The sequence below is a fragment of the Pithys albifrons genome, chromosome 21, assembly GCF_047495875.1.
Source record: "Pithys albifrons albifrons isolate INPA30051 chromosome 21, PitAlb_v1, whole genome shotgun sequence".
Taxonomy (NCBI): domain Eukaryota; kingdom Metazoa; phylum Chordata; class Aves; order Passeriformes; family Thamnophilidae; genus Pithys; species Pithys albifrons.
The window spans coordinates 6713891-6740957 of NC_092478.1; the positions used below are offsets into that span (position 1 = coordinate 6713891).

A 27067-nucleotide genomic window follows, 5' to 3' on the forward strand; every position below is an offset into this window, starting at 1 on the left:
AAAAAGGTGCTCTGAGGCCTACAAGTTAATCACAGAGTCCTTGAGGGATTTCTCAAGGCTGTGGGGTGGAGAATCGGCTTTTTCTGTGTTAGACACATGGGGGCGATGGAAATCACCTTTTCCTCCAGAGCTTCGGGCTTTGAAATGCTGAATAACCACAGGTTTGTGTCCCCGAGCACAGAAGGATAAAATATTTCTGTTCAGGCACAAATAACTGCTGACATTTGAAGTGGCTGAGACTCCAGAGACTCCAGAAAACTTTTCCATAAGCACTGATATTATTTAAGTTAAGATGGTTAAGTTTAAATCGAGAGCAAATGGAGCCTTGAGGGCTTGTGTGTCAGTGTTTATTTTGTATGCCTGTTTAACTCAGATATTCATGGTGAGTAAGGATAGATTTTAGTATAAATATTTAATATTTAAAGTCTATCAGGTGGTATAAAACAGATTCTCTTTGCACTCTTCTGCAGGTTTTTTATTTCAGTGTGTTCAGCTGCTTTAGTTCAATGATTTTTTTATTTAGAATTGAAAAGCTAGGAGTAGAATTGAGAAAAAAACCCAAAAATAATATAGGAAAGGTGTGAAAAGATAAGGTAGTTTGGGAATCTCCAATAGCATGTCTGGTGTGAGGAACATTGGATCTACTCTGTGCCCAGGAGGCCTTCCTGATAAATTTACCCTCATGCACTTCACTTCAGTATCCCTTTTTTAAGCTGCATTTCAGTCCTCACTAATTTTTATGCAATTTGATCAAGGTGGAAATCCTTAGGACTGCAAAATTCAGCCTGTAAAAATACAAAAACATTGGAAGGAGAATCAGATTACAAATAATGACAAACAACTAAATGTTTATTTTTAATGTGTTTTCTCTGTACCATTACTGGATTTTCACCATCCCATCACAAGACTCACTTTCACTTCCTCATTTGTTCTGCAGCTTCTCTTCCTGGGCTGGGAATGCCAAGACTTTGCAGCCTTACAAGAGGATTTAAGGCACTTCCTGAAGCAGTGGGGACACTTGGGACCAGGAGCAGCCCATCCTATGGGTTGTGTTAGCAATGACAGCTCACTTGAAGACAATGAGGTGGTGTGTGAGTGATTATCCCTGAAAACAGGCAGATTGAGCATTGTGAAGATTAGCATTCCATTTCTAAGGTTTAAAAGCTGTAATATTTTATTTGAAACAGCTGAACTGTGATTTTGCTTTAAGAAGCAAACTCAGAGACCTTTCTCTCCTTTACTTGCCTGCCAGGGTACGAGTGGTGCCAGGCTGGATGTGTCACCGACCGCCCTCACCTGGGATGATCTGCCCTGTGTTTGCACTGGGAATGTTATCAGAGCCTGGGGAAGAGAGGTGGAACCTGAACTTGGCGTCATGAAAGGTAAAAACACTTTCCCTTTATTTATTTACTTGCATTGCTAAGGCTAAACTTCCTTATTTTGAGCAAATAGAATGGCACGTGTTCACAGTGCACGTGCTTGTCAGTCATGGAATGAGAGTAAATTACATCCTGTGTCCGGTTTCTGAGCATGATAGGAAAAGGACATGGATTTAACAACTCCTTCTCCAAAGCACAATGTGGTTATGATTCAAAATCCAATGAAACTATTGGAAAGTGTGTCTGAACTTTGTGAAGCAGTGTGTTCATATTAGAACACAACTTATGGGTGTGCAAATTTGAATCACAAGATCACTGAGGTTGGAAAAGACCTCTGGGATCATCCAGTCTAACCTGTGAGTGATCCTCACCTTGTCACCCAGACCAGGGCATTGAGTGCCACATCCAGTTGTTCCTTGGACACCTTCAGGGATGGGGACTCCACCACCATTCTGAGCAGCCCTTCCAATGTCTGAAGAAACTTGAAGATTGAACCCATTTTTACCTAATCCTTTGTAACAATTTCAGTCAAGAATTGAGGGAAATTTTGAACCCATTTCTGCCCCTTTGTAAGTCACAGCAAGACTCACCAGCTGTCCTATATATGGGATTTGATTCAGCATGGCCAACAGTCATTGCTTTGGTATTTCTCACCCTGCAATATATTCCAAATCATTTATGGTAATTGCTCTGAAATTGTAGGAGTGTCCCACCACCACCTCTTCACCATGAAGTGAGATTTTCTTGCTGGCTTCAGTGGGAAGATCAGGTGGGAAAGATAAAGCCCAAAGCTTTTACTTGCATGTGTAAAATTCAAACATGGAATATTTGGGGATCTATTCTCTACTGTATGCATAAATAACTGTCTGCCCTGTGATGTTCCAATGCCTGATCACCCCCTGAAGGAAGAACCTGTTCCTAATATCCAACCTAAACCTCTCCTGGCACAGCTCTAGCCATTCCCTTGGACCCTATCCCTGCTCACATAGAGCAGAGATTGGAGCTTCCCCTCAGGAGGAACCTGCAGACCCTGATGAGTTCTGCCTTCAGTCTCCTCTGCAGCTGAGCAAGTGCAGTGCCCTCAGTTGTTCCTCACATGCCTTCCCCTGATCCTTCACCATCTTCATAGCCCAAAAAAGCACCTTCCAAATCCATGCTGGATTTTTCAGGTTAGTGTATTTAACTTGCTCTTTCTCACGTGTTCATGTCTCTCTTTGCCCTTGAATGGGAGAGTTGCTGCAGGATTTTGTTGTGTGAAGCAATCCCTCGCCTTGCAGTGTTTGGACAGTGTTTGTACCTGGATGGATGCACTGGGCAGGGCAGACAGCCAGTGTGCAGGTGCAGGTTTTAGCACGCCTGGAGCTCTGGGAACATCAGCCAGGATGAACTCAGCACCTGTCGTAATCCACTGGTTTTGTAAGTTCTGTATGTGGTTATTATCAGTGATTTGGGACCAATCCCTCAGCAAGCCAAGCACTCCCCCTCACTTCTGCAGGAGGTGGGATTTAGGACTGGAGATGATTAACGACCTGTCTCTTTTGGCTCCTTCATAAAAATATTTAACCAGAGGAAGATTCTATATGTTAAAGACATGTTTTCACCTACAGAAATATAAATGTGTCCGTCCCCAAATTTTCTGGATTTGGTCTGGATGGATGGATGGATGGATGGATGGATGGATGGATGGATGGATGGATGGATGTAAGAACATGGTCTGTTCCCCCAGTAATTTTATTAGCTACAAAGCCCCAAATCAGATTTTCTGGCTGAGTAATTCCTGCCTGCAGCAGGCACATAACCCACCATGTGCTCCCAAGTCAGTGTAGTGTCCTGTTTGAGTACAATCTCACGCCCTCTAACCACTGCCTTGGTCTTGAAATACATCTTAAAAAGAAACTGCTTGGAGTTTGGAACTGGAGTGTGTGGCTGAGGAAACTCCCTGTTCTGTCATTGCTGCTGCTGCTGCTGCTGAGGTGTGTGTGAGCCTGAGCCTGTCTCAGAGACAGGACGGGCTCTGTCAGGAGTGTCCTCTCAAACCTGAAATCACCCTTTTTGTGAAGTGCAGAAATAACCCCCCCAAAATTAAAAATAATACAGGAAAACCCTCTTTCCCCATGAGAAGGAGCTGTGGCTGCCCCACCCCTCTAAGTGCCCTCAGTGATGGGCCCTGCCTGAAGACTGTTGGAAGAGCCCCTAAGAACTGTCTGTGCAGGCCCTTGGGCTTTTGTACCTCCCGGCACCACGGCCCCTGCAGCAGGATCAGCCTGCACAGGGGACCAGATCCAGCAGCACTGGGAATTTAACCCGTGTTACTTATTCCAATTAAATTTCAGCAACCCTGTAATGCTGCAAAGTTCAACTAAAACATAAAAGGTAAAAAAAAAAGGAAGGGTAGTTCTTTAAACCATTGTATGACTACGGCACAGGCAGCTAAAGGTCAAAAACAAGTAGGAAAGGCACTGGCAGCGCCTGGCCTGGCTTTGCCGTGTCCTTGCCACCTGTTATCAGCTCTGCCCTCCCGTCTGTGCCAAGCGAGGGGACAGGGCAGCGGCCACGTGGGGCTCTCGTGTGCAGGGACCTGGCCGGGCTGGGGTCTCCCAGCTCACAGACTCAGGATGGGTCAGGCTGGAAGGGACCACAGCGGGTCGTAGCACTTGGCACAGGATTGTGTCCAGATGGCTGTGGAATATCTCCAGGGAGGAGACTCCACACCCTTTCTGGTCTCTGTTCAGTGCTCGGTCACTGCACAGGGAAGTTCTTCCCCGTGTCCAGATGGAAACTCCTGTGCACCAGTCCCTGCCCGTGGCCTCTTGTCCCATCGCTGGGCGCTCCCAGAGCAGAGCCTGGTCCACCCTGTGACCCATCCACATGGATGGGGTCCCCTCTCAGCTGCCTCCTGTCGGGGCTGAGCAGGCCCAGCTCAGCCTTTGCTGTAGGAGATGCCCCATTCCCTGGATCGCGGGGGGCCCCGGCGTGTCCCGCGTTCCCGTCCCGCGTTCCCGTCCCGCGCAGGGAGCGCGCGGGGGGCGTGGCCGCCCCGCCCTTCGCTCAGGCCACGGGCATCGCCTCATTGGCCGCGCCTCCCGCGCGCCGCCCCATTGGTCACGCCCCCCGCCGCCTTCCGCCCCGCAGCCAATGGGAGCGCCACGGGGCGGGGCCGCAGAGGGGCGGGGCCGGAGGGGCCTGACCTGAGGTAACCCCGATCACACCACCGGGGGGCGGGCCGGGGGCGTGGCCTGCGTTGGGGGCGTGGCCAGGGGCGGGGCGGGGAGCGCCAGGCCGGGGGCCCGCGGCGCCTCCGCTGCACCGGCACCGTGAGGTGAGGGCGGGGCGGGCGTGGGGGGCGCGGGCGGGACGGGCCGGGAGCACCGCGGGCACCGCGACACCGGCGGGCGGCGCGGCGCGGGGGCTGGGGGACTTGGGCGGGGCCGGGCCCGCGCCGCGCCGCGGGAGATGGCCGGGCCATGCCGTGCCGGGCGGGCGGGACCTGGCCGGGCGCCGGGCCGGCGGGAGACGGCCGGGCCATGCCGTGCCAGGCCATGCCGTGCCTAGCCGGGCCGGCCGGTGGTGGGGGCGTGCCAGGCCAGGCCGTGCCGGGCAGAGCGGGCGGAAGATGGGGCACCGAGCCCCGCCGCCCCGGCGCCCCTCGGCCCGGTGCCGGTGCTGCTCCGCAGGTCCTGCCCGCCGGAGGAGCCGCCGGCCGGTTCTAACGCGGTTCCCCCACGTGCCCCGCGCTCCGGCCGAGTCAGGACGGGCCATGCCACTCCCAGTGCCACCCCCGGTGCCACCGGTCCCGTCGCTCGCGTGGCCGCCCCGGGCCCCTCGCACCGTGGGGATAACACGTGGGCGGTGGCGCTGCCCGGGGGGGCGAGCCCCGCAAGGAGCCCCGCACGGGGGGACCCGGAGCTGCCGGCCTGGGGCGCGGGGCATCCCTCCTCCACCTCATCTCTCTCCCAGCCCTGCGGGATTTCAGGATCCTGAAGTTTCAGGATCTCTGGGAAGAGTCTGGGGCTGGTTCTGCCTAGGGACCGAGAGCAGCTCCTGGGATGCTCAAGAGCAGTGAAGTTGTAAAAGCGGGTTTGCAGAGCAAGCCAAATGGTTCTCGCCTCCCCTTCCACGGCGTCTCTTAAATCTTCTCGAGAAAGTTTAAAATGAAAAATACCGTGTTAAAAAAAGTATCCAAAGTGTGAGTGGAGTCTGCTCTGCTTTAGCAGGCAGGAAATACTCAGCAAACTGGTTAAGTGATGCCAAATTCTCTCAAAGACTGTAGGATTTTGACAGTCTTAAGTGTTTTAGCAAACTAGGAGAACTGTAAATATAGGGGGTTATTTGGTCTCTGTGGAGGGTTAGGTTGGATATCAGGAAAAGGTTCTTCCCCAGGTGGTGGTGGGCACTGAACAGGCTCCCCAGGGCAGTAGGCACAGCCCCAAGGCTGCCAGAGCTCCAGGAGCATTTGGACAATGCTCTGAGGGATAGGGTGGGATTGTTGTGGTGTCCTGGGCAGGGCTAGGAGTTGGACTTGATTAGATATTAGGAAGAAATTCTTCCTGTGAGGGTGGTGAGGTCCTGGCACAGGTTGCCCAGAAAAGCTGTGGCTGCCCCATCCCTGGAAGTGTCCAAGGCCAGGTTGGACAGGGCTTGGAGCAACCTGGTCTAGTGGAAGGTGTCCCTGCCCATGGCAGAGGGTGGAATAGGATGATCTTTAAGATCCTTTCCCACCCAAAGCATTCCATGATTCTGTGATCCTTGTGGGTCCCTTCCAATGTTGTGGGTCCCAGAACGTTCCTCAGGATATTTTGTGATTCTGTGATTCTGTGATTTTTGGAATTGGCACAGCCTTATCTTACTGGAGGAGAGTGTATGTATATTGAGCTTTATGTATATAATGATACATGAAATGTGAAAACCAGCTACCTAGAACTTCTCACCTGTGGACAGAGATTCATGGAATCCTGGAATGTCCTGAGTTGGAAAGGACCCACAAGGATCATCAAGTCCAACTCCTGGCCCTGTACAGACACTCCAACAATCCCACCCTGCCCCTCAGAGCATTATCCCAACACTCCCTGAGCTCTGGCAGCCTTGGGGGCGTGACCTGGGGAGCCTGTTCAGTGTCGACTGCCCTCTGGGAAAAGAAGAGCCTTTTCCTGATACCCAACCCAAACCTCCCCTGGCACAGCTCCAGCTGTTCCCTGGGTCCTGTCCCTGCTCACACTGAGCAGAGACGGAGCTGCAGACCCTGATGAGCTCTGCCCTCAGTCTGCTCTTCAGCTGAGCAAACCCAGTGCCTTCAGTTGCTCCTCATATGGCCCTTCCAGACCCTTCACCATCCTTGTGTCCCTTCTTTGGATGCTCTCCAACAGCTTTGGATCCTTCTTGTACCGTGGTGCCCAAACTGCCCCAGTGGAGTGCAGTAAACATGGCATTTCATACATTGGAAGCAAAAGGGTTTTGGAGGGTGTTTAGTATGTGCTGAGGACGTTTTGGGACGGGAAGTGAAGCAATGCCCAATGATTAACCAGGAGGCACGGCTCAGGTGGAGCCGGCATTGAGCTGGATCCAGGCTGGGGCAGTCCCTGGGCACGTTAAAACGCGGCAGTGCCGGCCTGGCAGAGCCGGGCACGGAGCAGCGCCGTGGGCGTTCGGTGCTGGGGGCCCCTCTGGGTGCAGGAACCATCCCATCGCCCTCTCCCAACCTGGAAACTGCCCCCCAGCCCTGGTATAGGTGAGCACCTTGCTGATTCTTTTTGTGTGCAGGAGCAGCAACTGAGTAATGGACTCGTTACACAGGTTTCATCTGTTTTTAATTAGTTTTTACCTTTTTTGCTCTGTTGTTTGCTGTTACCTGTGTTTCTTCAGGTAGGGCCATGAGAGCACAAATCGATTTAATCATTTTGAAGTGATTTGTGTTGATCAGCAATGGCACAGATCCCTGGGCTTCAATCAGGAGACCTTTAAATACTACTAGTTTTATTCATTTCCTTTTTATATGACATACTAATATTTTAGAAATATTATTCTGATTCTTTGAAAGAACCTACAACTAAATTCCGCTGAATTATTGCTGTTCTTTTCAGTAGTGGATTTGTCATCAGAATGGGATGGTTTGGAAAAATAAGCTTTGATTTCCATTGTCCAAGTTTCATACCTGGGCATATTTTACAATGTTAAAAGTGACCCTAAAGTAAAACTATTATAGAACTTCTAAACTTACATTCTTATAAGTGCCTTTCACTGTCAAGCCAAAAATGTGACTAATGGTAGTAGCAGAGCTGTGGAGGAGTGAATGGGGGTTTGTTTCACCTCAGGCAAAACCAGTCACATCACATTTTCAGTTTGGATTGCAGAGTTTTCATTGCTTATGGTGTGAACACGATTTGGGTGTTACATGTCCCAGTACCTGCTGAGTTGGGATCTGTGGAGGTGCTGTGTGTCTTCAGAGCTCTGATGTGCTGATTTCCCCAGGAGGAGGGAGCCTGGAGAGGCTCAGGCTCTGTATAAATCCAGCTGTGATTAACCATGTTCCTGTACCTGAGCAGGCTCAGTGATGTTACCTGTCCTTGCATCCTCGCAGGATTGAGCTCTCATCTTCATCCTGCTGTAAATGACATTTTTTTTCCAGTCTCTCTGCAGAAGTTGCTGTGTTTGACAGGGTGTTGGCACCTGCAAAAGTGAGTGTAGAGGCTGTGCAGACCTGAGGATCCAGAGGATTTTTGGTTTTTAGGGTCTAGTCCAACATTATTAAGACAAACAGCACATGTGCAGTGGTTTGTGGCACACAAAATTATCTTGGTGCACAGCTGAATTCAAGGTGCTTCTTAGGAACTGTGGCAGTTGCATTTCAGAGAGCTAATACAATGTGCAGAGGTGTATAAATACATAATTTAACATACCCTTGTATTTGTACATACATTATATGCCTCTGTATTTGTATATATTAAATATTTCTCTGTATTTGTATATATAAAATATACATCTATATAAAATATAACTATATATGTGCAATATAACTATATTTGTGTGTATATATAAAATATACCCCTTTATTTGTATATATAAAATATACCTCTATAAATATAGAATATACCAGTGTCCAGTGCCCAGCCTTGCCACTTCCATTGGCAGCACTGAAATCCAAAAGTTCCAAGTGAGGAGATCTCTTACAAAGTCCATGTTTCATTTAACCCCAGACAATGCTGAAATGAATTTAAATATGAATAAGGACTCTCAGCTTGCTGAGAACAAGCTAAGCTTATCATTTCAGTGCTGATTGCAAAACCCAGTGGAACTCCTGGCTTTGGGACTGGGCTCCAAGGGGTTGGAAGTGCATTGGGAAATGAACCTGAGTGGGGTTTCATGGAGAACTGATCTCTTTGGAGCAGTTGGACAAACAAGGTGTGAGTCAAGTTGTTTGTGACAGTGGGATAGGGATGTGTGGCATTGGGTGGATGGTTTCTCATGGAATATTTGAGTGAAATGCCTCGCTGTTCCTGTTCCTTTGCTTCAAAAAAAAAAAGCCTTGAAATTTGCTTATTAATGTATTAGTTAATGAAATTAGAAAAGTTTTTTCTTCAATGAGATAGAGTTGGAGTTGGTTTGGCTGCATCCCAGACACCTCGGCGCTGGTGATTGTGCCAACAGTGAGTCTGTCTGGGTGAAAATCTTTAGGAGTGATCTGATGCCAGGATAAATATACACATAAATACTGTCTTCATGTTTATATGCACAAACATTTGATTGAAGTTTTGCATTATCTGAGCACCTCAGTTAAAGAAATGTCCTTGCATGGTTTAGTTTGCACATTACAGGTGGGTATGGAGACTTTCTGGTCATGCTTCCCCTTCTTCTCATCCCTGTCCTCAAAAAAGTTTTTTTCTAATGCTTTTAATGTCCATGTCAGATAGATATTTGTGGCTTTTCAGTTATAAAATGGTTAATGATGTCTCTGTCAAATGAAGTACCCGTGGCCACAGGGCAACGGGAGTTTGTGGGAGGAGTGATGTCAACACAGGATTTGATCTAAATAATTCAGTCAGGTACATTCATGGTAAAAGTGCATGAGCCAGTTGGATGAGTTTTTAATTCTCAGTTACTGATGGGAAGCAGGAGTGTGGTGCTTGGGGATTGCTCTGGCTGTAAGTGCTTGTCTGGGCTCTCATTAAAGCCACCATCACGTCCCATTTGTGTGATAACACGGGACAGGTTTTTGTGCCGCTCAAACCATCGTGTTCCTGTCAAGCTGATCATGCTGCATCCCTGTGCTTGGCGTAATGTCGCTGGAATTATTAGGACTAATGAGGTTTTCCCACCAGTTTAGGATGCCAGTGTGGTGTCAAAGTTAAGAGTATCAAACAGTCCATAGGGAAGTCCCTCTTGGGAGGTTGGGATTCATGCCCTCTGGTCTCCTCCTTGTCTGTATTGCTCTACCACAATTTGTTTCATGGATGAACTAGTGGGTTTTTAATGTAAAAAATGTGGTATGTCAGCAGTGTCTTCTAGCCCCCAGATTTCTAGTTATCACTGGGCTTTGCTCCTTGGGATTCAGTGAAATCAGAAATCAGACAGCAGACCACAAGTTGGCAGCGTAGTTTGACATGAGTTGGTAGCACTGGCACAACACGTTCCTTTTGGAAGCAAAGCTTGACTGACAGGTGGGATGGTCAAGTGTGTGCTGCCACCTCGGTCAGAAGTTTCCAGAAGGATGGACTGGCAGGAGGTGCCACAGCTGGACTTGGGCATTGCAGGCTCAGCACCTGAGTACTTTGTGCCTGGAGCAGAGGACCCATCTCTGCTGTACCTGTGGTTATTTCAGGGCAGTTTTGTGCTCAAAGATTCCTAGCCAGGAAAACACACACAGAATATGCTTCATAGTAATCCTGACACTTACTTCCTAATTCTTTTCTTTTCCAGTTCGTTTTGGAAGTGGATTACTGCTCAGATTGCAAGGATAACAAGAGGTTAGTGCATTTCTCATTTTCTAATGACGTGTTTCCAGCTCTGTGTAGTTGTCATATAAATGCATCAAACTCCAGCACAGCAAGGGATATCAAATCTTCATTCCCCATCCATCTTTATGCTGTGAGGGGCTCCTTTGTTTTCCACATCTGTCTTGGCTTTTTCTCAGTTGTAATTATTTTTTTAATTTTGAAGAAAATACTTTATTTCTCTGTTGGAACACTCAGACCTGTCCCTGGAAGTGTTCAAGGCCAGGTTGGACAGGGCTTGGAGTTCCCTGTGTTGAGATTCTTCCCTCTCTGTATAATGATTTTTTAATGGAAAATGGGGACCTGATCTTTCATATTTTCCTCTGACGGTTGTGAATCATGCCACTAAGTTTCAATATATTAAATATCTTTAATATATTCAATAATGGGCAGTGATGACCTGAGACCAAGAGGTTAAAGTCAGGGTGAAGTTGCAGACCCCTCTGGCTGCCAGATCAGCTCATATTCTTAAAGGAATCCTAAGAAACATGAGGTTTTCTGAAAAAACGTGAGACAATGTGTCTTGCCCCTGGCAAGGGATGGGAAAAGGGTGGTTATGGGCAATCAAATCCATCATTTGATTAATGTAATTAATGATATGTACAGTGCCACACACAGTCAGTCCCAGAGCTCAGATTCTGTTGAAAGACAAATTTTTAATCATGGGATGGTGGAGGCTGGAAGAGCCTCTGGAATCCAATCAGGTTTTACATGTCACCAGTAACTAACTGAAGAGTAACAGAAAAACAAAGCGTTTGGATTTCTAGTCATACATTTGTTGGTTTGGGATTTGGTGTGGGGTGTTTTTTGAGTTTTTTTTTTCCTCTAAGTGACTCCTGCAGCTTTGTTTAAGGTAGCAGGTTCTGCAGTGGTTCCAGTGACCAGCTCTGGAATCTCAGAGCCCTTGTGCAAACAGGAGTCACTGATCAGAGCAGAACTGTCCTTGATCCTGGACTCTCTGGGTTCAGCTCTGATGTTCCAATGTTGCATTTCCTGTGAGAATTGAACCAGAATTCCTCCTCTCTGTCCTTCAATGGCAGGAATTAAGCTCAGGTTTGGTTTTTTCCTTTCTTTTGTTGCTTGCAGTGCTGAGAGCCCAATTTGTGGGAGCCATGGATGAGTCTTCCCAAGCCAATAAATCCCTGGAGCTGAACGCTCACTCCCGCTTTATTATTGGCTCTGTGTCAGAGGATAACTCGGAAGATGAGACGAGCTCCTTGGTGAAACTTGACCTGCTGGAGGAGAAAGAGAGGTCTTTGTCACCTGTGTCTGTCTGCTCAGATTCCCTTTCAGACCTAGGACTTCCGAACACTCAGGATGGCCTGGCAAGCCATATGAGGTATGGATAAGTAGTTATCCAGTCTTTTTGCCATTCCAAAGGTAATCCAAAGATTCAGCTTTATATCCATATTTGGCTTTAGATGTTTTTGTTTTGCCAAGACATGCTACAGTGTTCTGTTTCTAAATGACCTCTTGTGTGTTTATCTGTACCAAAACTTTCAGTTTTCCATTGGTTTTAATGGAATATCTGTGCTTCAGTTCCTTAAGCACCTTCCAGACATTTCAGCTGTTGAGGGTTATGGACTTGCTTATACTGCCTGTTTTGTTCTGGCTTTCAGAAACTTGAAATGTGTTGACTGAGATGTGTAAAGTTTTCACTTGTGTCTTTTTGGGCCGTTGTTTGTTGAGACAAGGACAATATTTTGCTTATTTTGTCTTTGTGTGGAATTTGCTGCTTTGTATGTAGCCACAGAATTGGCAGTGCCCCTGGGTAGGATCAGTGACTCAATATTGGAATGTTTTTTGGTTTGAATAGAGAAGATTGTGATGGTCATAGACAAGCTTGGTCTCTTGCAACACGGTGATAAGCCAAGACTTAATGTGGTTGCTGCTGCCAGAGCTCAGGGAGGTGTTGGTCTCAGAGCTGCTCCACTCCTAAGCTCAAATGAGCTCAAATGAACTTTTGAGATTGTGGTGTTAATATTGCCTTGTCAAGAGGCCCCTTTGTTTTTAGGTGCTGCTGATTTGCGTTCCGCTAGTGGGATGTGCCTGTTGGATTTTTCCTGATATCTTTTCCTGAGATATCTTGTGCTGGTCACAGTTTCTTGGTGCCTGATCAGTCTTCCTTCACTCTTCCTGTCCCCTTCATTTGTTTCCCATGTTCCAGGAGTTTTGATGCCCAGAGTTGTTCACAGTCCTGGAGCTGAGATCGTTGCTGGGCATTGAGGAGGAGGAGCAGGAGTCCCTGAACAGTCACCACCTGAATATTGATAAAGTTATTTCACTGGGTGTAATCTTTGCAGCTGTCACTGCTAACCTGCAGCAGCTCATTGCAGTTTACTTTGCCACCTTGTCATGTTCCTGTAGAACTAGATTCTTGATTCCAAAGCATCTCCAGTCATTCCTAGTTTGATGGTAAGCTCCTAACTGATAAATTTAAAATAAAATGTTGGTGTTGGGATGGATCCTTCCCAAAGCTCAGATTCTTACCTCCCTCAGGTTTAACAGAGTTGCTCACCATCTCTGAATTCCCATTGCCCTGCAGTTGTTTCTTTGTCCTTGTTCTATTTATGAAAACATAATTTTGGATAGTGTTAAAAGACTTCCTAACATTCAAATTTATGGCAGGAGTTGGCAGTCCCCCTGTTTGCAAGCCTTTTTAGCATGCAAGAAAAGGAATTTTTACTTAGGATTTATTTGTCCTTGACATCTTCCAACTGGATATAATTTACAACCTTTTCTATCTGCTGGTTGGATGGTGATGGTTTGTTCTGGTGCCCTTCAGCCTGGAGTTCTCCCAGCAGATCCTCCCCATGATCAGAGCCAAATCTAGGAGAGCTTCCTCTTGCTTTGCTCTTTCTGCCTTTTGAAATGGTGCCATCCCATTCCAGGAACACACAGGACAGTCTGAATCCCAGTCCAGTTTTTACTGGACAGTCCCTTGCTAACTTTATTTTGTTACTTTTGAAGGAATGGTTGATTTCAGAAAGGCTTCTGGGTTTACCAACCAGTAGTAGATATTTATACAACCAGCTACTCTGTGTTCTTCTGCAGATTAAGAGATTTTATTCTCCTTTTTTTGGTGGTTTCCTTTCCACTTTTGGGAGAAGTTTCTGATATTAGCAGGCTCTTGAGGTTGGGGCAGAAGGAGGACAGTGGCCTCTTTTACAGGGTTGTCATGGTCCTACTGACAGATCTGTTCAGCCAACTGGCACTTACACAGCAGATACAAAACCTTAAAGCAAATTTACAGAGAATTACCTTTACAAAGCCTGCCAGCTGTGATGATTTGCCAGCACAAAAGGTAATTTTGAAGCAGGAAACTGTAACTATATATATTTTAGGAACAGAAGAAGTTGGATGAGCACCTAACCATGGATGTGGAAAGAAACAATAGCAGAGCAAGAAAATCAAGCAACTTCTAGGACACTGCCTGGCACCAGAGAGCCTTAGTGCAATAGGAGTGCAACCTTGAGCACCTCTGTTGTAATCTGCTTACTTTGGCAGTTGCTTTTGAGAGCACTTGACTTTGAGTTAAATTGGAGAGAAATGCCAATTCAAATAAAAAAAGTTACAGCATTATAAGCTGTTTTTCTAAGATAAACTCAGATGAGTTGAAATACTTTTCAGAATGGTTGTCCCTTTCATCAGAAGATTTCCAAACCATATTTACAGATGGAGAAACTGAGACAAAGACAACAGCAAAGACAAGTTCAACAACTTGCCTGGAGTCTCTCTGTGACAGTGAGTTCATGGAACACAGGTCGCTTTCAACTTCTTTTGGTGATCACAGAGGTACCAACCACACTTGGTAAAGTGATAGAGATGAAGTCATGGGGAGTTCTGTACAGTTTGACCAGTGGGTCACACAAGGTGCAGGTTCTTTTTGAAGAAGTTGCCAAAAATCTTTCCGTTTGCTGGTTATTTTCCCACAGAATAGAGATGGCTTGTGTTGGAGATGAGGGGCTTTGCTGCAGAGGAGTCCTTCTAAGAGACAAATCATGACCAAAATTCAGAATTTATGCGGCTGACAAAGGGTTTGTGAGGGCACCTGTCGTTCACAGGTGCTGTTGCTTCTCCCTTGCTCTTAGACCCCCTAAAAAGGGACACCACGTTGCCAGTTCATGGAGCACAGTTGTTTCAGTACCTGAGTTGTGCAGGTGTGCTGGTTTGGGCTGGAGTAGAGTTAATTTTCTTCCCAGTGGCTGATGTGGGGCTGTTCTTGGGATTTGTGATAATATTGGATGTGTTTGTTCTTGCTGAGCAGTGTGCACACAGAGCCAAGGCCTTTTCTGCTTTTTGTACTGGGGCACTGATGAGGAGCCTGGGGGGACATGGGGTGGTGGGAGGGGACATAGCCAGGACAGCTGACCCCAGCTGACCCAAGGCATATTCCAGACCATATGACATGCTCAGGATATAAAATGTGGGAAGAAGGAGGAAGGACGATACATTTGGAATGATGGTGTTCGTCTTCCCAAGGGTCTGATACACATGATGGGGCCCTGCTCTTCTGGAAGTGGTTGAACATCTGCCGACCCATGGGAAGCAGGGGATGAATTCCTCATTTGATCTGTTTGAGCATGGTCTTTGCTTTCCCTATTAAACTGTCTTTGCCTCAACTCAACGAGTTTTCCAGCTTTTACCCTTCTGATTCTCTTCCTGATCCTGCTTGTGGGGTGGGAATGAGCAGCTTTGAGGGCTTGGCTGTGGGGTTAAACCATGACAGCAGGAACTGGAATCCTTGATGAGAGCTGGAATCCTTGATGGGAGCTGGAATCCTTGCTGAGAGCCTCATCTGCTGGGGCTGGGATGTCTGATGGATGCATCCTGCCCCAGCCCTGGGTGTCTGTTCTCCACTGGAGAGAACATGCACGTGGACTGTGTGTGCCCTGCTGTCCCATCCATCACCTTCTTGATCTTGTTAAGTGTTTATGCTGTTGCTAAAGATGCTCTTGCTGGGACAGGTTGTACAATATGGGCTTTCATACCACGGGAGATCCATGAAGACCTTTGGTTGTGCCAGTTGGCCGCTGCTCTATAGGATTGGGAAAGCCACGCTCTGATAATGAACTTTAAATTGGTGTGTGGGACATCAGTGCTTACAAAAGGTGTGTGGGGAGAGTAACCACACAGGCTCGAGTGTTCTGATGCTTTTCCTCCTTGTAGTTGTGCTTTATTTAAAGAGTATCAGTAACAACAATCAGGTAAACACCCTCCTCACTCTGTAGTTCCAGCATCCAACATGGAAAACAAAGTGTCCTCGAAGAAAATACTCCACTTGTGTACAGTTTGCATCAACAAAATTTAGTCTTTGTTGAGTTTTGCACCTTTGAATAATAAAACCAAGCTTTTTTTTTTCTCTTATGTTGTCTTTTAAGATCAGAAGTTTCCATCAGCACTTCCAACCAGTCCAGCTGGGATACATTTTTCCTTGTATCAGAGTGAGCTGTTACACAGTTGCTACCCTGCTTTCTGAAGTTTTAGTGGTAGATTTAAGTAACTTCTCCATAAATACCAAGTCGAAAGTACTTTGGTCCTGTTTTGTTTAATAAATTTTTCTTGATTTTTGCTAAATAGCTTCCAAGATGGTGTCTTGTATCAAATTCTTGTTTAAAATAGAATAAAATCTGAATGTCTTCTGGTATTTGTACCTCAGGGCTCTGGTTTCATAAGCAATGACATGAGTGTACAGAGTCACCTGACAATCCACTTGTATCAGCTGAAAGCCACATTTTTGGATGTAGTTCAGCTGTTAACCCTGATATTAAGCCCACAAAGTTTAGCCCTTTGCACCCTTTTCACTGAGAGGTTTGGAGGTCTCAGTGAACAGTCTCAATAAATTATTGAGATGCTTAAGCAGAACTAATCATCTACTAAAGGAAATTTGGAAGAATGCCTCAATGTTAGCCTGGACAGTAGTAGCTGGTGTGCCCAGGCTGGCACTGGGACAGGCTGCCTGCTTAGGAACCAGCCCCAAAGTGACTGCACAGAGTCCTGAAGGTAAGAAAGGATCCTTTTGAGCTTGTTCTGAGTTGAAAAAAATTCCTTTCCAGCCCAGGGGCTTGTGGTTAGGAGGTTGCACTGTGGAGCATTGATCCTGTGAGATTGTTGGTGCTGCTGTGATTTTATCCCCAGCCCTGCAGGGAGGTACAATGTGCTGTGGTGTCTGCAGGGCTGTCGCTGCTGCCTCTGAGACTGGTCCAGTTTGGATTGGAAATCCAGGATTTCTCCTTTGCTGCACGGGTTCCTTCCCATTCCAGGCTGTGTGCCTGATCCTGGCTGTGGGTGCCTGCTGGAAACGATCCTCCTCTGGCTCTCTTTGTGCTGTCAGCTGGTGCTGCTGAGGGTTCTGTGTAGGGTGACTTGCATGGAATTGCATCCCATGGACCAGGAGCTGGTAATGGAGCTGCAATTGCATGCTGCTTGATGAGACCTTTTCCTTTGCATTCCATCAGTTGCTGTGGCCTCAGCAAATGGGGGACAGTGATGCTGCTGCACATTCCTGCAAGTTCCTGACACAGAGCTGTGGATCCTCAAGGAACCCCTGCCAACACCAAGGGTTTAGTTCCATCTTGTTCCTGCTATTGCCAGTGAGAGGAGTTGGGATTTGTGTTTTGAACATACCGTAGAATCATGGAATGGTTTGAGTTGTAATGGACCTTAAAGATTATCTCATTGCAACCCCCTGCCATGGGCAGGAACACCTTCCACTAGACCATGTTGCTCCAAGGCCTATCCAACACTTCCAGGGATGGGGCAGCCACGGCTTCTCTGGGCAACCTGTGCCAGGGCCTCCCCACCCTTACAGTGAATCTTCCTAATAATCTTGCTCTGCCTTCCTTCAGCTTAAGGCCATTAACTTCATCCACCTGGAGTGAAAAATTAATTTCCTTCTTTATCTATTGAAAGAGGAAACTTGTAAGGTGGTTTAGATTCCTGGGGCTGTGCCTGGTTGTACTAAGAACCAGTGAATTACAGCTCTTTTCTTCTCTGGAAGCTACTCTTCTTCCTGAACAAACACACTGTAAAGGTTTCTCCTCTGCATACCTGTCAGAAGTTGCATTCTTCTTATTTTGGTGTAAGGTATTTTACTCCCTTTGACCTTAGTTAACATCTCTGAATTCAGTCATTTCTTGGGAGATTTTGCAAAGATAACTTGACTGAGATACCACAGCGTGACAGTGTCTCCCACGTGCTTATTGGTACTTCTAATGGAAAGATAATGGATTTCACTTGGTCCCTATCAGAAATACTTTAGCTGCCACCCTGTATTTTGCTGAATTCCCTCACTTTTCCCCCAGATTGGGACACGTGGAATCCCCTCACAGCCTAGTGCTGGTGTCCTCAGTGACTGCAGGAAAAGCTTTCTATGAAAGTAGGAAGTATCATTAAAACTATTTTAGAAAGGGAAAGCAAATAATCTGCAGGCAAGGGACTAAGTCGGATCTCTTGACTCTGTGTAGCAGGAGCTGAAATGTGCTGTGCTGTGCTTTCCAGGCAGGAATCTCTTCCTTTAGGGAAATTTAATGTGAAACTCCCCCACCTACACCGTAATTCTGGTTTTAAAAGGTCCATTCTTGTGTTCCTGCAGATCAGATCTGTTCAACACTTGAACTTTGCCAAAGAGCACGGGGAGGGCTTCTTGCCAAGAACTCCGATGGCAGGACTATCTTGTACTGTTGTTGTTAACTTTTATGTTGGTGCCAGGGCTTGTCCTGGAGAGTGTTGGGCTGTTTCTTCTCCATGAACATGTGGAATTTTATACTTCATGAGGATGTAAAAGTAAAGCTCTCAGTATTTCAGAAACTGGAGTACAGGTATCAATTTGATTTAAACATGGCTATTTATTCAGATTTGTTTGGATTTACTGCATATTGTTTAGGGGTGAAAATTTGGTGCCACAGGTCTAAGTGGGAAGGACATGGTGAAGCAATGGGTTGTGAAAGATAAATTTGAAGAAAGAAGGAAGTGTGTAGGAGGCTGAGGCTGGTTGGGTGTGAGACTCCTGAAGCTCCGTGCAGGATACCTTGGAAGGAACAGTCAGAGGGAATGGGATGCATTGTAAAGCCTGGGGAGTGAGGTGGGTCTGATCATGGTGTATGAGACTGTGTGATCCAGAGGAGCTCGGGGAGCTTTAACTCATCAGGTGTCCTCCTGTAATAACAGCTGTGGTTGTTTTGAGACCTGCAAGGATCCAGTGATCAGGGATGTTCCTCCTGGGTATGATCCTGTTCCAAACACATCCTGCATGGCAGGTAAACTGCCAGGTGTGTGGTTTGGGAGAAAGGAATGTCTAACAAACAAGTGTTTCAGCACTTAAAACATTCACCCATTGCAGCTGTTGGCACTTGGTTATTTGGGAGGAATCCTGGTAGCTTATGCCCATTTGGGCTCTGTAAAAAATGTTTCCACTTTAAGCTAAAAACCTACCTGGATGGCTGCTGGAATTCTTTGGCATGGAATGGGAATTATTTACCAGGAAGTAGGGAGAGGGCTGGATTTGTTCTTTTTTTGCTGCATCATTTATTTAATTCTTGAAATCCTTAGGCTCAATCCCTTGACACAGCTGAGTCCAGTTTCTTTTTTTTTTAATCTTTAGGTTGAAGCCTTGGCTTTGGTAGTCTCTGCCTTCAAAACAACTGCTCTGTCTCTTTAAAATCATGGGCAAAACTGTCTCTGACAAAGTGCAGATTGCTGCCTCCAGTGCCTGTTACCTGAGGCACAGGGAACCATTTATTCCAGCTGTGGTATCCTGCATCCCTTGCTGGACAGCATTTCTGCTTACTCCTTCTCTCTGCCCTTCAGTGAAACAGGATGCAAGGGCAGAGCTAAAACTGGAGCAGATCTTAGGGAAGCTTCAGCTGCCTCAGTCTTATCACCCAGATCAAATACACGTTCACATCATATTTACAAAACATAAAGCCCAAATAGATGAGGAAAGCTGCCCTTTCCACACTCCTTCCAGGCCAGATCCAGAGGGAAATAATCCCAAATCCTTTCTCTGGGGGGTGTATGTGTGTGTGTGCTGCAGTCTGCTCGGGGCTGCCTTTCACACAAGGCAGCTCATGAATCCCTGCCTTTGGAATCGACGGCGACGTCACCCGTAGCCCTTGGCATGTGGCAGTGCTGGGATCAGTGCTGGCTCCCGGCTGCGATGTGCCTCAGGTATGTGTCTGGAAGGAATGCTCTTTCCTTGGAGGCTGGAACAGAGGAGCACGGCACAGGCTTTCCCTTTGTCTGCCAGCAGGCCCGGGCTTGGAGGAGTGGGTGGATTTCATGGGATATTTGGGTTTGAGTATTACGTGTCCGAAATGAGCTTTGGGGAGTGTGTGTGTGTTGGGTGGTAAGTCCTATATCAGTGACACATCCTTGTTGTGGAGCTTATTTTTGTAGGGATGCTGCAGCAAATCATGGCCATTGATTTCATAGCAGCAGATTTAGCTGGTAGAAGTGAATATTTTTAACCAATGCTGAAGCTGCTCCTCTAGATTTGCTCCTCCAGCAGTAATCGTGGTGGCCATTTCCTTCATAGCAGGGGATTCAGTTCGTAGAAGGTACAGGGAATATTTTTAACCAGTGCTACATGTAGGATTTGTTTCCTTGCAGCCACAATGGTCAGAAACTGGCCTGGGGGCTGTGGGTGTTTTTTTTTGGAGTAAAGCAAATATTTAGGAAACTGTTGTCACAAAATCTGAAAAATAAAATTTTATTTGACACAGTTATACTGTGTGTAGCTTTTTATCTCAAGATCAAAACCAGGAAATATAAAGGAACCACAGACTGTGCATGTATTTTGTTTTGAAAATGATGGAATATTCTATGAACTACATGAAATATGGAGTGGAGCCACTGGATGTTTGCTGGGCTTTACTGGTCTCACGCAGTGACAACCAGAAGAGAAAGTGACACAGATTTTATCTGAGTCTGTAAATTCAAGATTCCCTCTCCTTGTGATGGCTTGTCTGGAAGTGGTGAAGTGATGATTTGTGGCAACCTTTTGACAGGATGAGTCTGGAAAACCTGGGAGAGCAGGATTCCATGGCTGGAGCCAGATGTGCTGGGTGTGGGAGGCAGGACCCTGAGTTCCCTGTGGAAGGTGGGAGCAGGGATTGGTACCATCTGGGTGAGTGATGTGGCTTGAGGCTGCTCAGGATGAAGCCAGGGCTGGAAAATATTGCAGGAGAAATTGCTTTTTCTTATGTGGTTCTGTTTTAACATGAATTAAACGAGGAATTTCTGTTATGCCTCATAGTTGGGTAGTTCTTCACAGAGGAACAAATTCTGGCAGGTGAGAGGCACTGACTTACTGGGTAGATATATCATTTTGGGGTGTTTTGTTTGTTGAGCTCTGTTCTCTCCCTGAGATCTCTTGTCTCTGGTGAGATTTATTTGCAATATGAGGCTGCCCTCACTTCACAGTGTGTCACTGTCCCTGTGGCCCTCTGCATCCCTGGATGTGCCCAGAGCTCATGGCACTGCTGCTGCTCCTCACCCTGTCACCTGTCTTGGCCTCAGCCCACTGATGCTGCAGCCACCTCACCTTCAGGCCTCGAGGTTACATCCAGGTTGATGTGACACTTTGCCCCTGGATATTTGTTCCTTTTTTGAGTGATCCCCTGCTGGGTGGCTGCATTTTGCACAGGCTTTTGGGATGTGTGTGCACCAGATCAAAGCTGTGCTGTCTGGATATGGCCCTATACCAGGACAGACCCAAATGTTCTGAAAATTAAAAATTTCCAGCTGTTGTGCCTAGTTCCAGTCCAAGTTTGGTCATCAGGGTACTGCTGCAGTCACTGCCCTTGCTCATCCTGTCCCTACCCCGAAAATTTGCAATTTATATCTTGGCCTGTCCTTGATACTCCTGTGCAGGGCCAGGAGTTGAATTATGATGATCCTTGTGGTCTTCAAACTCAAGATATTCCATGATTCTGTAGTACTGAGTAAACATTCTTCCTTCTTCCGGTGATGTTATTGGACCCTGCCGTGCTGTAACACCTTGTTTGTGAGGATATTTATTCTTCCAGCACTTGGGATGATCTCATCTCCTTTTTATAGGTGGGAGACAGGCACAGAAAACATAAGTGATGTGTCCAGGGTCTCCCAGGTTCCAGCCTGGTGTCCGGAGTGATCTGTCATCTCGTGTCAGCCTCACCACTGTGTCTCTGTGCCTGTGACATTCCTGTCTGCAGCCCTGGAAACGCTTTCCCTGTCACCTCCTCACCCATTTTGAAAACCCAGACTGAATTCTCGGGGCAGGTTGGCCTTGCAGAACTCGCTGCTGAGGATGTGCTCACCTGCTCCTGGAGCAGAGTCTCTCTGGATGTTGACGGTGTGGGGAGCCATGCAGCCCCTGTTTTGGGAGCATGACCCCTGTTTTGGGAGTGTGACCCCCCTTTTAGGAGCATGACCCCTGTTCTGGGAGCGTGACCCAGGGCAGCTGCCCTGCCGTGTGTCAGTCCTGCAGGTGCCGCAGCAGGGCCGTGTGTTTAAACCTCATTACGTAACCTGTAGATCATTTTCTGTCTTTCCTGATCAGCTGCTTTCCTCCGAGTGACGACGACGGAGGCTGGTCCCCTCCGTGCCTGCTGCGTCACGGGAAGGGGCACACAGGGGTGGTGGCAGCAGGGGACAAAGGTTAAGGGATTGAGGCAATCGGGGAAGTGCCGCTGCTGGAAGGAGAAACCACGCGGGGGCAAGAGGCTCTTTGCAGCTTTTCCCTGCTGGGCTCAGAGCTGCAGAACTGGCAGAAATTAAATAGCTGCAGCTACATTAGACGAGTCATAAGCAAGCCCGAAATCTGTTAATTGCTGCACTGAGGCAGCATGGAGGATTCTGCAGAGCAGAGTCAGGAGATGAGGTACCACATGCTGCAGAGGTAAGAATTATAGATCTGGTTGTTTCCTCGGGGCTGGGCTCTGTCCTGGAGATGCATCCTGAGATTTTGGTGTTCATTTTGTCCTCTGAAAGCGTGCAGTGCCTGGAGCTCTCTGTGCATGCAGTCTGTAATAAAGATGCCAGAATGCATCTCAGCTGGGGAATCAGGGTTAGAAAAGTTTGAGATTCTGCACGAGTTCTAACCCCTGTAAGCTCTGAAGAGTAGGTGAACACTTTGAAAATTCCTCCATCACAAAATGCTGCAGCTGTGGCCGGGTGATTAATAGGGATGCCAGTCACTAACTCAGCATTTAGTCTGTTTTGTTTAGAGCTCAGTGTGTTTCTTCCTTGCTGCTCAGCTTCTTCCTCATCTTACCCAGAAAAAAAAAATCTCTTCTGTTTTGATTACAATGTACAGCCTGTGGTTATTAATAAGTAAACTTGGTGGGTTTGGTATGCTCACAAATTAAACTGGACTGTACTTCCTTACACATAAACAAGTGTTTGTGCACTGTTCTGGATGAGGAACCTCTGACTCTGTGGACATTTTACCTGTAACGGTGTCATTGTGTGTAGTAATTTCATGTTGTCAGGACAGTTCATATTGAAACATGTTCACAAATTTTGACTTCAAGATTTTTGCCTTTTTTTCTGTTTTTGTTGAGACTGCTCTCAATAACTCTGCAATGAATAAACCTGTCTCACCCCTTGGACTGTGCTCCTTCCTGGCCATGAAGATCCTGACCCCCTAAATACACAAATTTAGTAGAAATTCAACCTTAACTACACATTTCCTCCTTTTCTTTCCTGTTAACTCCTGTCCTGAGATTATTACAGGAGTGTGTGAACTTTTGCTCACAGGGACATGTTTTAAGTTCAGTGGCAATGTCTGGAAATGCAGCTTCCTGAAAGAAGGGAAAGTACAAGAGAATGAACCTCTACACACAGAGCTTGTCCTTTGCCTTTCTCTGGCTATCAGCTACCTGCGCTTCTTTGAGATAAGTTGCTGGACTGGGTGTAGTTGGTCTGACCTGATAAAGCCATTTATGTGTCCCAGAATGTCACTGGGAAACAGACATCTGTTTTTTTGCATGGTCTAAAATAATTCTTTTGTTACCTTCACTTCTCCCACTCTTGGCTTCGTGGATTGCTTCAAATTGTTGATAAAAGAAGACCCACAGGTGCTGTATGTGGCTTGGCTTCTCCTGGGGTTGGTTTTCCCTTCATGCCCTCCCTCAGCAATTCCAGTCTCTCTCTGCCACATTCCATCCCATTTCCCAGTGGAATTGCTCAATGGGAGCAGCCCTTCAGCAGCTGCTTAGGCCAGAGGTTGCTGTGGGCTCCCCATGGCTCCTGGGCACAGATGGTGCCACTGCCCACCCCTCCAGTGGCACCGACCCCTCGGGTGCTGTTGGGTTTTTCCAAAGCTCTGAGTTGGTTTATAAACACCTTCCCAAAATTCATTCCTACAGAAGTGTTCTGTGCTCCTGCCTGTGGCAGGGGTAAGATCTTCCTTGTGTTTGTGGAAAGGCAAATTGTTAGGAAAAGCAGAGTATATACAGTAAAAAGTAGGTAAATTATGGGGTGACCCAAGAGGTGAAGCTTCAGGGCCCGTAAAACAAAAAGTATCTCAGTGTTTCCCCATCATGCTGCTCTCTGGCAGCCACACAGTGTGAAGAGCAGGTCTTTGCTGTTCTGTTGAGTTTCCTCTCACAGTTTCAGCTTTGTCAACTTTACCAAATCAAAGCCAAAGGGTGATTTATCCCTGTTGTTGCTGTGGAAGTTGAAGCATAAGAACGGAAAGTGACTGTGCCATTCCCACACAAAGGCAACGGCAGAACACGGGGTTGGTCTTGGCAGACACAGAACTGGCTGTCTCTGTAGTAGAAGTAACGTGATTAATTTGTCCTCTGGCTGTCAGACCCTTTGAGGAAGATACTAAAGACTGGAGAGTGGAAAACTCTTGGAAAATGATGTCCATTGCCAGTCTGAGTCTCTTGTTTGCACCTGGAGATGTATTTGCTGTTCTTTGCAGGAGGATTTCCTGACGGAGGCTGATCTTTGTAGCTTGTTTTACCAAAGCCAGAAATCACTGTTGTTGTTTTCCATCTTCCTGGATGGATTGGAAGCAGTCTGGTGGAACTCTGGTGGTCTGCGTCGGGCAGCAATATACGATTTTTACCTATTTATATATTTGCATAGCTGGAATTTTTCCAGATAACCTGGATTTTTGAGAGGTATTTCTGAAAAGTAGTTAGGAAAGAGTCATCTGTGTAAAACTGAGGACCAGGCCATGGAGCTCTGGAGGCAAGGAGGGATTCTGCTTCTCTGCTTGGGGATTATGGTCAAGGGGAACTTGGCAAAATATTCACATATATTCTTCTGCTTGTGTACACCTGCACTGACCAGTTGTTTCTGTCTCCCACAATTTCTTCAGGCCCAGCATGTCTGGTTTGCACCTTGTCAAGCAGGGCCGGGACAGGAAGAAGGTTGATGTGCAGAGGGATTTCACCGTGGCTTCTCCAGCAGAATTTGTCACTCGTTTTGGAGGAAATAAAGTTATTGAAAAGGTGAATTACTGACCCTTTTTAGCATATTGCATTTTGTTACCCTCTCCTGAGCTATGAACTTCCCTGTCTCTAAGGCTGCAGGTATCAAATTATTAATATTCCTGAGCTTGGAAGTTGTGCTTCTGCCTGCAATCACTGTGTTTCCATTTTCTTTTATATGTGACAAATAAACATCTCATTGTTTTAGCTAAACGTGGGAGGAGAAAAAATATGAGTGAGCCAGAGCACTTCTGCTGATCCCAAAGGATTTATAGACAGATATAACAAAAGTAGACTGGAAAAACACTAAAAAATTTTTTTTAAAATACATCATTTAGTGGGTGAGATCTCTATCAGCTATGGGAAGTTTTAGCCCCTTGTTATACATATTCTCTGTGTTTCTTCTGCTCTTTAATCCAACCAAAGCATAGTACATTATAGTTATATGGAGGAGCAAGAGCTGATTTCTCGAATTAGCTGGTGGGCCATGAATTGGGTGCTGGCCAAGGAAACTGCACAGCCCAAAACTGGGTGAAGAGTCTGCAGAGAAAAAGCCGTTTTTATGATTGTTCAGTGTTTTGTGCTATTCAGACTCTGTTTCATCCCAGCTTCTAATACACTCAGGTGCTGATAGCAAATAATGGCATTGCAGCAGTGAAGTGCATGAGGTCCATCCGGCGCTGGTCCTACGAGATGTTCCGCAATGAACGGGCCATCAGATTTGTTGTCATGGTGACTCCTGAGGATCTGAAAGCAAATGCAGGTGAGTTGTAAACCCAGGGAAGGTGCACAGCCTTCTCCTGGCACTCACCTGCATGTCCACAGGGATGCAAGAAGTGAGATGTGTGTCCGCTGTGTCACAGGCAGGTCTGTCAGTAACAGGGATTTTTGGGAGGAGATAAGTACTTTCTACAGAGTCAGTCCTATCAGGGGGGCTCAGCCAGGAGAAAAGGAGGCTCAGGGGGGACCTTCTTGCTCTCTACAGCTCCCTGACAGGAGGGTGGAGCCAAGTGGGGGTCAGGACAAGAGGAAACAGCCTCAAACTGCACCAGGGGAGGTTCAGGTTCAACATCAGGAGGAATCTCTTCCTGGAAAGGGTAGTCAGGCATTGGAAGGGGCTTCCCAGGGAGATGGTGGAATCCCAATCCCTGGAGGTGTCCAAGAAATGACTAGGTGTGACATTCACTGCTCCAGACTGGGTGACAAGGTGGGGATCGGTCACAGGTTGGACTTGGTGATCTTGGAAGACTTTTCCAACCTGAGGGTTTCTGTGCTTCTGTCATACTTTCAGCCCTGTAGATTTAGGGAATTTTAGCTCAAGTACTGTTGTTAGATTTGCAACCTAAATGAGACCTACTTTGTGTTGCAGAGTATATTAAAATGGCAGATCACTACGTGCCCGTTCCAGGAGGACCCAACAACAACAACTATGCAAACGTGGAACTCATCCTTGATATTGCCAAGCGGATTCCGGTGCAGGTGAGAAATGTCAAAGTTACTTTCCAAAACAGCAATCTTCTCTCCTTCAGTGACAAGTTGTATCTGGTGAGCAAGGCAGGAAAAAGAAATTGAAATTACAAACCTGTATTAGCACCCAAAGGCAATGCATGTTGCAGTGCAGTAATCTCCCAGTATGAATATCTGCAGGAGATGGGAGGTTCCCTTTGGCCTTTCACTTCTCTGCACCCAGCTCCTCCTCAGCAGGTTGCTGCAGCCTGCTTGGGCTTGTCTAGAAGATACAAGACCAACTTTAAACGGAGCACACCGTGTGGTTCAGATGATTTGGCTTCTGAGTGTTCTGGGGCTGTTTTCAATGAGGAAAAGAAAGGCTTGTGCTTGCATGCTTCTTTTTCTGCCCACTTGCTTGTTTTCCTCCAACAAAGAGTGAATTATGTTGTTTTCTCCTGCAGGCTGTATGGGCTGGCTGGGGCCATGCATCTGAGAACCCTAAACTGCCAGAACTTTTGCACAAAAACGGGATTGCTTTCATGGGTGAGGAGATACACTGCTGATCTAATGTCTAGTCCTTATTTCAAGATGGGCAGGTTTAGTGGGACAGAAAATCCTGAGTGTAAAAGAGAGCCCTGAGGAGTGGTTGGGAAGTGCAAAATGGATAATCTGTTCTATATGGTAGTTCTTGTATGGAAGAAGGGGCAAAGTCTCCAATGCACCTTTGAATATTGAGATAAGAAATCAGAAAAGATTCCTGTTAAAACAGGTGATTTCAAAAGCTGAATGTTCCTGTTCTTATTTTAAAGATGGCTCAATTTTATGGGGA

The 27067-nt window shown here is 46.7% G+C and overlaps 1 protein-coding gene across 5 annotated transcripts in view; it reads left to right on the forward strand.

The window, feature by feature from the left end:
* Nucleotides 1–1360: 1360 nt before the first annotated feature.
* ACACA (acetyl-CoA carboxylase alpha) overlaps nucleotides 1361–27067 on the forward strand; it is a 124618-nt gene continuing 98911 nt past the window's right edge. Inside the window, exons 1-7 of one of the 5 annotated variants that reach the window (XM_071574734.1) lie at nucleotides 1361–1382; nucleotides 10290–10336; nucleotides 11450–11702; nucleotides 24678–24810; nucleotides 25414–25552; nucleotides 26159–26268; nucleotides 26700–26781. In XM_071574734.1, coding sequence (XP_071430835.1) covers nucleotides 11476–11702; nucleotides 24678–24810; nucleotides 25414–25552; nucleotides 26159–26268; nucleotides 26700–26781 — 691 coding nt within the window. In that variant the 5' untranslated portion in view covers nucleotides 1361–1382; nucleotides 10290–10336; nucleotides 11450–11475. Of the gene's footprint in view, nucleotides 1383–4644; nucleotides 4699–6955; nucleotides 7105–10289; nucleotides 10337–11449; nucleotides 11703–22029; nucleotides 22242–24677; nucleotides 24811–25413; nucleotides 25553–26158; nucleotides 26269–26699; nucleotides 26782–27067 lie in introns of those variants that run through there. The other 4 variants (XM_071574737.1, XM_071574736.1, XM_071574733.1 and 1 more) reach the window with 4 other exon arrangements.